The 11,493-nt window shown below is 51.5% G+C and overlaps 3 protein-coding genes across 12 annotated transcripts in view; 2 read left to right on the top strand and 1 right to left on the bottom strand.

Moving 5' to 3' along the window:
* The first annotated feature begins 408 nt into the window (after nucleotides 1-408).
* On the top strand, nucleotides 409-2,304 carry LOC126581347 (tropomyosin-2-like). Of its 2 annotated transcripts, none has more exons than XM_050245055.1 (6): nucleotides 409-778; nucleotides 856-1,065; nucleotides 1,143-1,349; nucleotides 1,438-1,580; nucleotides 1,684-2,104; nucleotides 2,174-2,304. In XM_050245055.1, exons 1-6 carry the CDS (start codon nucleotides 698-700, stop codon nucleotides 2,219-2,221), a joined length of 1,110 nt encoding a protein of 369 aa, XP_050101012.1. In that variant the 5' UTR covers nucleotides 409-697; the 3' UTR covers nucleotides 2,222-2,304. The 2 variants fall into 2 exon arrangements, with proteins under 2 accessions (XP_050101012.1, XP_050100929.1); XM_050244972.1 differs by having other exon boundaries at nucleotides 410-778; nucleotides 847-1,065.
* Nucleotides 2,305-2,457: 153 nt separating this feature from the next.
* Nucleotides 2,458-5,801, bottom strand: LOC126581004 (cytochrome P450 315a1, mitochondrial). 6 transcript variants are annotated; one of them, XM_050244761.1, is made up of 8 exons: nucleotides 4,908-5,801; nucleotides 4,073-4,221; nucleotides 3,791-3,981; nucleotides 3,519-3,728; nucleotides 3,294-3,427; nucleotides 2,988-3,203; nucleotides 2,694-2,918; nucleotides 2,458-2,594 (listed from the first exon to the last, which is right to left on the bottom strand). In XM_050244761.1, exons 1-8 carry the CDS (start codon nucleotides 5,148-5,150, stop codon nucleotides 2,463-2,465), a joined length of 1,500 nt encoding a protein of 499 aa, XP_050100718.1. In that variant the 5' UTR covers nucleotides 5,151-5,801; the 3' UTR covers nucleotides 2,458-2,462. The 6 variants fall into 6 exon arrangements, with proteins under 6 accessions (XP_050100718.1, XP_050100635.1, XP_050100471.1 ...); XM_050244678.1 differs by adding an exon at nucleotides 4,365-4,684 and having other exon boundaries at nucleotides 2,694-3,203; nucleotides 4,073-4,279; nucleotides 4,973-5,034; XM_050244514.1 differs by adding an exon at nucleotides 4,365-4,684 and having other exon boundaries at nucleotides 2,694-3,203; nucleotides 4,073-4,279; nucleotides 4,908-4,992.
* A 1,086-nt stretch (nucleotides 5,802-6,887) lies between these two features.
* The window catches only part of LOC126580770 (alpha-protein kinase 1-like), a 9,443-nt gene continuing 4,837 nt past the window's right edge, over nucleotides 6,888-11,493 (top strand). For 3 of the 4 annotated variants that reach the window (XM_050244226.1, XM_050244056.1, XM_050244309.1), the window contains exon 1: nucleotides 6,888-7,292. The gene's annotated coding sequence lies outside the window, so the exon portion shown is untranslated. Of the gene's footprint in view, nucleotides 7,297-11,493 lie in introns of all 4 variants that reach the window. The other variant, XM_050244141.1, reaches the window with a different exon arrangement.

The raw sequence follows: 11,493 nt of genomic DNA, 5'->3' as shown, positions 1-11,493 counted from the left end.
GCTGGTCGTTTCCCTTGCTCGGTAAAGGTGTGAGCAACAGCACAGCATAGCTGCTGGCAGCACTGTGAATGAGTTACGCTTCGACCAGTTGAGGTATGTTTCGAATTTTCGATTAACAGAAAAGAAACATATGATTTACAACCGAAAACAAAAACTGGAGATCCACAGATTTTTCACATGGCTGATTGAGCTCTTCACGGTCGAGCCTTGCGCCATGAATAAAATCCATAACCAATGAAAAGTTCTAGCATTTTCTAATTGTTTGTGCCGCGATCACAAAGCCCAGTGGTCGACCCTGGTTAGTCAGATGAGCATCATACGTCGATGCGTCATACGCATACAACTTCTACCTGATTTCACTGTGTTGCCTGTCCTGCGTCTAGGAAGCTGGCAGGCCAACAGTCACCCAAGTAGGAGCGGAATGGATGCGTATCTCATCAATCAGCCCTATACGCATGGGCCATCGTCAATGTAGGACCAGTGTAATGGGATGCACATCGGCTGCTGTCAGTCAGTGTGGCAAAGTTATACCGAAAAGTGCCGTCACGTACGTCACAGCGAATTGTTTATTGCTGCTGCCTGCGCACACCCCTGCTGTCGCTGGGATTTGGTGCGAGCAAGCGCGGTCTGCAAGCACAGGACGTCCCTAAGAGGAGCGACTCGCTAGCAGATGGCCAGTGTGTGTGGTTCCTACTGAATGCCATTAGACATGGAGTCTCAAAGCCATTCCAACGACACCAAAGCCCAGCTGACCACTTTCGAAGCTAAATATGAGATGGTAAGCGTCCCCCGTCCATTCGTCCGGCGGCAAACCTTAACCCTTTGCGATGCTGCGATGCGATTCAGACCCAAAAGCAGCTAGACGACAGTCTAAAGGATAACGAGAACCTGGTCATGAAGTATGCCTACGTGGAGAAGAAAAATATCGACCTACGGGCACTGGTGGAGGAGAAGGAGGGAGAAATCAAGCGACGTGATCGCGAGCTGGCCCTGCTGCAGAAACAAGTGGCAACACTGAAGGCGGAACAGCAGCAGGCAAGGCACAGAAAGTATGCCGACCCCAAGGTGCGTCAATCCGCTACGTTGCAGTGGGCGACAATGATGGTGCAATGGATTGAACTCATCTTCCCCTCTTCCCGCAGCACACGGCAGGTTTCGAGGAGCGGCAGGCCACCGAACAGCTAGCGGAACAGAAGGCAAAAATCATGGAACTGCAGGCGATCGAAATCATGTTGAAGCACGCCAACATCGAACAGATGGAACGGATCAAAGCGTTGCAAAAATCCAACGAAGAGCTGCGCGTTAGTCTAGAGAAGCAGGAAGCCGATCACAATAGCTGCTTGCGAACGGTAGGTAATTGTACGTGAATGCTGCCGCTCTTGATCATTTAACACTAACCCGTTTGCGTCGGGTGCTGCATCTGCATCCGGTGGGCAGCTAAAGGAGATGGAAGACGGCCGACAGCAGCTCAATGGGCGGATCAAACAGATGACTGACGAGCATGAGGCACAGTCAAGTCGCATCGAGGAGCTGAGCGTTCGGCTACAGGAGGCCCACGCCGCAGCGCAGGAATCATCGCGGTAAATTGCTCTCGCGGAGGAGAATGTTTACACGAGGAGGCAAACGTACTGATTGCAGACTGTTCCTCCTCTTTCCGCAAAACGACGAAATATATTTCGCCAGCCTGCAGCACACCATCGAGCAGCAGGCCCACGAACGGGAGCAGCTGCAGCTGGCCCTTGACGAGCAGGGGAATGAGTGCGAAACGGTCAAACAGAAGGAGCTGGAGCTGCTGACGCTGAACAAGGATCTGACCGAGCTGAATTGTGTGCTGCAGCAGGAGATCGCCAAGCAGGAGTCGAACATGCTGGCCGTCACGCTCGAGTACGGCAAGTTCATCAAAATGTTCTACGACTACGATGCGCAGATCGTGAGCCTCGCAAACTCGCTCGCCATCGAACGTCAGCTGCGTGCTGAGGAGCGGCTGCTGATGGCCAAACACATTGCCGATAAGGCACGAAAGCTGAACAACACTGAGCAGTGCCTGCGACAAACCCTGCACGATCTCGAGGCGTACCGCAAGAAGTATGGGGCTATCGTAAAGGTAACGGACAAGCATGGCATCGGAGGCCGTTTAGATAACGCGACACTCTTCTGTTCCGTTCGGTTGCAGGAATTCCAACGAGAAGTGAAGAACGTGCAGCAGGTAGTGGGACAGTGAAAACGCCACCAGGCAACCACCAAGCATGATATGTACAAAAACATTGCATTTATTGATGAATTCATATCTAACATTACATTGCGTAGTTGCGTAAATGCAATAAATGGCCTTTGGGCAGATGCTGTTTTTGTTGTACAAATTGCACACGGAACGTTGCGGCACTGGCATCGCTGCCAAATGCCCAGAAAACCCGTTTCCATCCAACCGAGGGACTAGTGTGGCACCATCGGCACTCACGACGTTATGCACGACGATCCCGAAGAGGCTTGAAGGCAATGTTGACCTGGTGGTCAGGTACGGTGATGAGTTTCAGGACCGGGCGTACCGGTGGATGGTTTGGCCCGTCCAGCTCCAGCCGAAACTCCGTCAGCAACTGCAACAGGAAACGAGAATGAAACGGAAAGCATTAGCCATTGGAGCTCCCGGCTACACCGCCGCCCCAACCATTCTCCTCCAACTTGCACAAACGCACCATTGACAACAGGTACTCCATCTGGAGTAGTGCGATCTTACGGCCAACACAAGACCGTGCACCGATGGCGAATGGCAGTGAGGCGGATGGTGTGGCCAGCGGTGCCGACGAGACCGATTGCTCGCTGCCACTGGATCGTTGCCATCGGTAGGGATTGAAGTCGTCCGGAGCGCTAAAGAAGCGCTCATCCCGCCCGGCACTGTACAGCGACAGCAGTACCAGCGTCTGTAACACGAAACGATAGCGAGAAAGATCAGTTCTTGCCGTGCGTGCTTCCCGCGGCGCTGTTCTTACATCTTTGGGCAGATGGTAACCACCGAACGGGGCATCCGCCTCAGCGAACCGTCCCACGAAGGGCGCAACCGGGTACAATCGTAACGTTTCCCGTACCACACCGTTGACGGCGACCGAGCTAAGACCGCCCGATTGCTCGATGCTGTGGCGTACGGCTTCTTGCACGTCCGGGTTCGAGGCGAGGGAATAAAGAGCCCACACGGTTGCAAAGGAAGTCTACGAAGGGAGAGGGGGAAGGGGGTCCCGAATCCAGTGTCCGTTAGTTTGCGATTTTCTTGTTCGTGCCCGAACCTACCCAATACCTACCGTATCACCGGCTGCTATAATGAAATCGACAAAAATGCGCCTCAGCAGCTCCTCGTCGATTTGATCGTGCAGCTCGTACAGCAATCCGTCCTTCAGTTCGGTGTGCTGCATTCCAAACTGGATGATCGATGAAGCTGGGACAAAAAGGGGGATGATGGGGGGGGCGGGGGGGGTAACGGGGTTTGATAAGGATTTGGCGACGATGGCGAGCGGTCCTTGCCTTACCTAGGCTAATCGTTTTAGGTACTACCTGCTCGAACTGCTGCCAGGGCGCCAGGTTCATGCGATCGGCGAGGGCCGGTGGTACGTTCATCAGCTCGGAGCTGCATCGGAATATTTCGTACACGACGGCGGAGAATTGCGACACCAGGGCGCGAAACTCGGCCGACTGCTGGCAGCGGGCGAACGATTGTCCCAGCATCAGGCTCAGCACCACTGCAAGTAGAGGATCAAGGTTAGACGCTTGGTGAGATCCCGCACAGCGACCGGTCACATACCTTCGACCGACCACCGGTACAGGAACTGCTCAATGTTGTCGAAGGCACCGGACCGGTGACGCGCCGAGATCGCTTTGATCTCTTCGACCTTCTCCGCGCAGACGCGCTCTATCGGGGCTTCCATCCAGGTCACGTTCTTCAGCAGTGGTTTGTTGAAGAGCTTACGTGCCTGCAGCCACTCTTCGCCATCCCTGCCGGTCATTACGAGAACAATTTCTCACCATTCAGTGTCTCGCCAGAGATCGATGGGGTACGCCAATCCGTGGGGATGTCTGCACTTACATGAACAGCATACCGCGCTGGTAGTTGTACTTCTGGTTAAAGTACGTCCACGACTCGGGCAACGGATGCCGGGGATACGGGCCCTCGAGCTGGAACGTTCGCCGCATCAAATCGGGATCGCGTGTAAACACCGCATTCTGTGTTCCTATCTGCAAGCGGAACAGATCTCCGTGCAGTTCGTGGTACCGCGATATGCGTAGGTGTAGCCTGCATGCAAAGTGGACGCAGAAGGTGTTGCCTTTTATTTTGCTAGTAGGCTGGCGTTGCCGTTGCGTTGGTGTCAAGCACTCACTCAGCCGGTTTGCCAAGCTGCAGGATGTCATTCAGTCGGCCGATCAAAGGAATCCTGGCCGGTCCCGGTATCTCCTTGAAAGGCTTGCCATATGCGGTCGACGAGCAGCGGCAGTGTGTTGCTCGATGCAAAATGCGTTGTAACGGGTTGTGTCGTAGCGAGGTAAAGATCGCCATGGACTCAACTCAAAAAGCCAGCCCAAGCGCACCCACAAACACGTGCAAAATTCAGTCAGCTGGCTGAACGGAGCTACGCCAGCGGAATATGAACGAAAGTGTGAAACGCACAAAACAAAACAAACAAAGGGGAATCCTCGGGAACTACAAAATCGAAAACGAAAACAAAAATAGTAAACAAACAACCAACTCGGTGACGGTTGACTCAGCTTGTGATCCTTGCTTTCCATGTCTAATTACATCCACAGGTGTCTTTGTGTGTGCACGAGCTCACACAAGACGGAGTGGAAGGGAGGGTAAGAAGAACGCGATAAACAAACAACGCGATAAACGCCAGAGAACTTTGAACCCACGAAACCGTACCAACCGTGGTGCAGAGGAACCGCGCTGCTGCTGAATCGCGAGACCCCAACCGGGACAATTCAAACCTACGGAATGATACGCGCGGTACGTGACCCAAGCGCGCACCTAAAACGGATCGTTCGGCCCCAGGGTTCACTCGTGAGAGCCGTACGAGTGCGAGATGCGACGAGATTCTGTGGAACGCGTGGATCGCAGATTCAGTAGGATTCGAGCCGCAAAACGGAAGGGAGAGGAGGAAGCGGCTCATCGGTTTCGACCGACGACCGAACACATTCTCCCTCGCTTAACGAACGCGCGCTGCGCTGGTAATCTCGGCCACCGACAATCATGTTGCCCACATAAGCACGCACTCTCACACATAGACACCCACATACGCAACCACACACACACACACACACACACACACACCGATCCATAGCATCAATCATCTATCACGCAATCTCTAAATGGAGTGTTTTAATTAATGCTGTTTTGGTTGTTTTGTTTTTGTTTGTTTGTTTGTTTATTCCACGTCAACATCGACACATGCTCGTCGCGGAATAGCGATTCGCTGAACGACCCGCCCGGTTTTTAAGTGTCCTGATTCCGGGTAGGTTGCAGGATCTGCTCCGATCTTTTTCACAGTTCTTCACTAGTACTGTTGCTAACGTGGCCAGAAACCAATCGCAATCCGTGCCAACCCGTTGGGGGCCTGCTGCTGGGCTTGTCAATTATCCGCGCAGCGCATTCGTGTTACTACTTCCCCATTCATGGCCAGTTTGGCATGCCGGAAGGGAAAAAGGGCAAACAATAATAATCGTCATCGCTGCCGGATGTACGGCCAAAACCGTGGCCAGAGTGCCATTCGTTCTGTTTGGATTACAAATTAGGCTGCTTTGTTAGCGAACGTTATTTAATGAAGGCACCACATCGTATAAACCTATTCCTACCTCCCACCCTCTCTGCTCTCTTTTTTTTTCTCCCCCCCCCCCCTCCCTTTCTCTCTCTCTCTCTCTCTCTCTCTCTCTCTCTCTCGCTCTTTGTGCATCCATTAAAACCATCCATTAAGGGGAGCGGTTACATGCTATCGGGCAGGAAAAACGCTTTATTTATGTCCACTTTGCGGACCATCAAACTTGAAAAGTAATGTCCCAGTATAACGCGGTTCAAACGCTAAACGACCGTGTGTATTGACGTGTGCGTCAGAGAAAATGGTTGCCACGGCGCGTGTTCTACTCTTTAGCTCCTGCATACTTGTACAGCAGGAGCGGTAGCAGCGCACACATCATCATTTAGACCCAACAACAAATCTCTGTACTCTCGGACGCATAAACTGAGCACCGCAAACGCATTCGATGTGATGCTAGCGTGCCCCATAAGGCCATCATACAACCAACACCACCACCACACCAACAGACGTTCGACGTTTGTATAGCCCTCAATCTCATCTCTTGACGAGCCGCGGGCCTGAGCCGAGATCATCAGGGTTGATGGCTACGGCGACGGGCGGCGTTGTGTGAATTCTGCTGATGCTCGTATAGGTTCGATGCTTATGTGGCCTTATGTCGTGTACGCCTATACATTCATATGCATATATAAGCACCACTATCTGTTTACACGTATATAGATATACAAATACGCCATGAGAACGCGAGTCAGTTAGTCAGAATGCAGCCTCCGATGATGGGATTTTGGTGTACGAGAGGCCATACATAATATGCTGGTATCAAAGGAAGAGTAGAAACGCTCTACAACACCATCAAACAACCAAAAAGGAAAAGAAAACAAGAAAAAACGGAAAAAGAAGGTCATAAGCGGTTCTTACAGAACCTTTCGTAACTCGACTGTTTCTTTCTCAAACTCTAAGCAATAGGAAGCAGGAACGCTAGCACCAACACCACCAGCGAAATAATCGTACTGTGCTATCACCGCTGTATGTAGTACGCACCAACTAGACAGCAGCAGCAGCAGCAGCAGCAGCAGCCAACAACGTTCCACAACCACGACGTTCGTTCGCGATGAGCTGAGCTGAGCTGAGCTGAGCAGAGCGGCTGCTCTATGCTTGCGTTGGTTTGCCTTCGTTGTCGCTGCCACCACCACCATCACCCCTTCTGCTGCTCACGATGACGACGACGACGACGACGACGACGACGACGACGACGGCCGAGGGGTTTCAATTCCGCCTTAGGAGGTTCCGAGTGAAGACAAAACTTTTTGCTTCCATTTCTCAATCGGTCAGCGACCATAGCGGAGCGTACGACCATCGTCGTCGTTTTCCGCCGTCCTAGTGGTCGTCGTCTTCGCTGTGTTTTGTGTTTGGTTCTCATCCGAACGCGAAGAAGAGCTTTTGGAAACAGCAGCAGGAGCAGCAGGATCCTATCTCAACTCTTTGGTGGAGAAATTCGTCCCAGTAGGTGCATGCTGCGCATCCTATGCTTCGTGGTTTCCCTGTTTGTTGTTGTCGTTAACTGCTGCTGGTGGTGTTGTTTAGGGGTCAGGATTGTGTGTATAGTTGGAAGGTGGGGTGATGGGGGGTGACAGAGGGATACTGGGGACAGGGGGAGTGACAAAAAAAATCAAAAGAACCAAGTGCGCTACTTGGTCGACCCAGGAGACTAGCAAGCACTTTCTCCACAAACACCATTTCTCTTCTCTCTAATCAGTGCAAACCAGTCCCGAGGTGCCAGGCAGGATCTCAAGTGTGTATGTGTGTTGATGGGAAGGGATTGTTCGTCCTTCGGTACTACTCTTGCAGCCCGCGATCCACCAGTTTCGTGTCACAGCATACATACACACAAACACACACACACAAACAGGGGGGTGTGTGCGCGCGCGCTCGCTCGGTTGCTCGGGTGCTTCACGGAAGTGTGTGCCTGTTTCTCGGTGTCGGTTTTCGTGCGGTAGTGTGGTCGTCGTCGCCGTGGCCACCAATTCCACCTGTGTGCGCGCGCGAGAGCGATCTCTTACGAAACCGCCACGACTCGGCGCGATGCTGCTGCTGCCGCTGCTGCAAGCATATATAGGGGTCCTTCTTCGTGGCCAGCATCTCGCGAACGCTTCTCATTGAAGCACTTCTCACTCACTTACTCACGCGGACAAAGCGTGAGTAATGGATGAAAAGGAAAAGCCACCAGCATGATAAGGCAAAAAAAAAGATAGAGAGAGAGAGAGAGAGAGAGAGAAAAGTGAGAGAAAACGAGGAAAAAAAGAACAGCAAAAAAGGGGCAAAGCAGCAGCATTGAAGTTTTTGTTACGCGTATCGGCATCGGGACTCGTGGCCTAAATATGAATTTTAACCAAATTGCCATCTCCACTGTCCCTCCCCCGTAAGGAGTAGTAGTTAAACAGTTCCTTTTTCCGCTGCCTCGCGCTCGTTAGGTTTGGATGAAAGCGAGCGAGCGCGCGCCAGATCGTCAGAGTGACATAACGTGAACTAACGAGCGAACGTTGATTATACAGGTCTGTTTGTGCCCTCCTTCTACTATTTAGTGTTAGTGGATAGTAACAACCTCTTTCGCCTCTCTCTCTCTCTCTCTCTCTCTCTCTCTCTCTCACACACACACACACACACAATACCTCTTTTCGGTCCCTCTCTCCCTTTGCAACACTTGCTTTGAAAGTTGGCACGTTGTGGCACGGAGTGGCAAAGCCACGAGGAGGGCAACCGAGGGAGGAGGGCAACCGGGGCACTCGAACAACGGGATTTTACGGGGTCGTATGTTTGGTAGATGTACTGTGTGTTTGTGTATGTGTGTCGTGTTGTGTGGTGGCTCGTCGGCGAAGGAGGAGTGGCACTGGAACGTTGCGGATTTCGGTTCTCATCCACATCTGGAAAGTCCTCATCAAGAGCTCCAGGAAAGGAAGGAAGCTTCACCCGGACCGGCCAAACTGCACGTCCGTGAGTGTTTAGTTCAAAGCAGGGTGCTAGTGAAACTCTTTCGCCTATTTATGTGCCCCGAAACATCTGCCCTCACCACCCGTCTCCTTTGAGTCCTGATTTTCAAACTCAACAAACAACCGAAATGCAAAAGGAGGCCAGCTAGCGGTAATGTGGAGAGGGATTGGAAGCCAGCATCTCAGCAACTGGATTAGTGAGAGTGGGATGAGGGAAAATGCGCGTTTAAAGCATGTGGAGAACCGAATTGTACCGAGTGCTGTGCTCCACAGGATTCGTAAGGCGCCGTAGTGAGCCAGTGAGTGAGGCGAGAGATTCGGATGTTCACCAGCCATCGGTTGGCCTAATAAGTAGTAGTAGCATTAGTACTACTAGTAGTAGGAGTACTAATAGCTAGAATGGTCCATCAAACATACAATAATCAACCACAACAACAAAAACCGGATCGTAAATAGTAAACAGCAGTATGCAATCAATACTGCTTGCCTGAAGGCACTAACAGCAATGCCAACCACCATTATCCAACACGCTCCCCTCCACACATACACAAGACACGCTCCCATACAACCGCATACACACGTGCGGCAAGGAGCGCGCGAGCCCGCGCCCGCGCCCGCGCCCGCGCCCGCGCCCGCGCCCGCGCCCGCGCCCGCGCCCGCGCCCGCGCCCGCGCCCGCGCACACATATATCAACCGAAGCAGCATGGCCGATGGTGGAGTGGAGTGGACTTGTGCGAGGTGAGGTTGTTTCGATGCGTAGTGTTGTTTTGTATGGAGTGCCTCAACTCTTGGAGCAAAATCAACAATCAAACACACTCCGAAGTTGTTCCGGGGCGCACACAATTACAAAGACAATCGTGCCAGGCAGCACGATGTCAGAAGATGTTATCATGTTAAACAACGGGCTCCGCGGACGAAGGGGGTCCTCTATGCGTCTCGCCCCTGTCCACCCTACTGCGTCGAGGGTAACCGGTTACATGCGAGAACGAATGAGAGAGAGAAGAAAAAGAAGAAGAGGGAGAGAGAGAGAGAGAGAGAGAGAGAGAGAGAAGGAGAGAAAGAGCATGAGATAGAAGGACAACGAGTTATATTTATGTATTTATATATGAGTGTACATATATATGCAACTACATTTACAAGTGGTTACAAGTACATTTAAAATGGTGAGCGGTGGTAAGAGTGGAAGAAAGGCAGCGAAGAAAAGGGGAAGAGCATGTCGAGGAAGCAAACGCAGGGCAAAGAGGAATTTTTTGTTGTTCTCGTTAGTTTGTTTGTTTTATCATCGTTATTCGGAATACGGACTTGGGTGATTCTATTTCCAAAATGGTTAAAATGGATTCCAACCTGCGTTGCACTCCTGCCACCTTCTTGTGGGTGGTGAGTAGGTGGTATGAATTGAAATCGGAATAATTGTGATGCTATTCTGATGATCTTATCTCTGCCCTTAGCCAATGTACTACTCGATCTAGTAAACGAGTATGCCAGCATGTACTACCCCTTACCACCCCCTCTATCTCTTATCACCCGCTATGTACCGTTCGTTGTCATGTTTACGTAACGGGCAATGGCAAGAAACCGAATCACTATCACCACCACTAACACATGCATTAATGTATGTTTGTGTGTATGTGTGTGTGTGTGTGTGTGTGTATGTGTGTAATTTGATTCCGCTCCCGATAGCGGAAGAAACGTGTCTACTACTAAATCACGAAATAATGACGAATGGCTGTTGAAGTCAATCTTGGGAAAATGGCTGATGATGATTCGGGGTAGTAAATCGTGGAAGCAAGAAGAACCGAGGAGGGATGCTGGCATGCTAGTATGTTTTCGCAATTGCACCATTATTTAACGGACACACACACATACGGAAATACGTGCACACATACATGAACGTTCGCGCGGGCGCGTACATATATCCATATTAGCTGCACGTCGTCAACAATCAAGGCATACATTCAATGCTTTCGGCCTTCGTACAATACAAGTGGGCAGGGAGTGGATGGGAGGGGGTGCTGCGTGCCTGGGGAAGGGTTGGAAAACGAGCAGGAGGACGAAAGGAAGGAAGAGGCAGCACTGTCTTTCGATGGTGCGTTCTTTTGCTCAATAAACACTGCGTGGCGTGAGCCCGGTGAGCCGCTCATCTGCAAAATGTGACACTTTCGCGAAGACGACGACAGCGACAACCAAAGGGAGGGAGGGGTGTCCGGCAGGATGGCTCGGTTGGCGATGATAAGTGAATTTGGTTTTTGCAGGCGAGAAGTATCGGCAGCACTAGAATCCTAAAACAACAACAACCCTGCTTCTCTCGAGCTCCACCGCACTCCTTTGCTCCAATGAACACATTCCCCTCGCTCATCCATCCATCCAGTCCCAAGCGCATTACTTTGGTAACAAAAGGGTGTACTGTCAATCCACCATTTGTACTCTTGTCTTCGCCGTTAACAAATACCAACCCACCCACATAAATCACCCATGCGATGCACACGGTTATTATTTGAACCGTTAAGTGCAGCAACTACTGCTGTGGCTGCTGCTGCAGCAGCAGCAGCAGCCCTTAATTTAGAGCGTCTTTATTCATACGCGAGCCGCAGTAGCAGCGTTTCCAAATGAAATACCATAACCATCCTGTGTACACCATACATCTGCTCATCTTCCTCGAGCCCCTTCTCCCTATCTATCTATCTTTCGCTTCGGCTCGTCCTACTCGAAATGTTCTA

The sequence above is a fragment of the Anopheles aquasalis genome, chromosome X, assembly GCF_943734665.1.
Source record: "Anopheles aquasalis chromosome X, idAnoAquaMG_Q_19, whole genome shotgun sequence".
Taxonomy (NCBI): Eukaryota; Metazoa; Arthropoda; class Insecta; order Diptera; family Culicidae; genus Anopheles; species Anopheles aquasalis.
The sequence above is the reverse complement of the archived record's forward strand: the minus strand, read 5'-3'. Positions and strand labels throughout refer to the sequence as shown.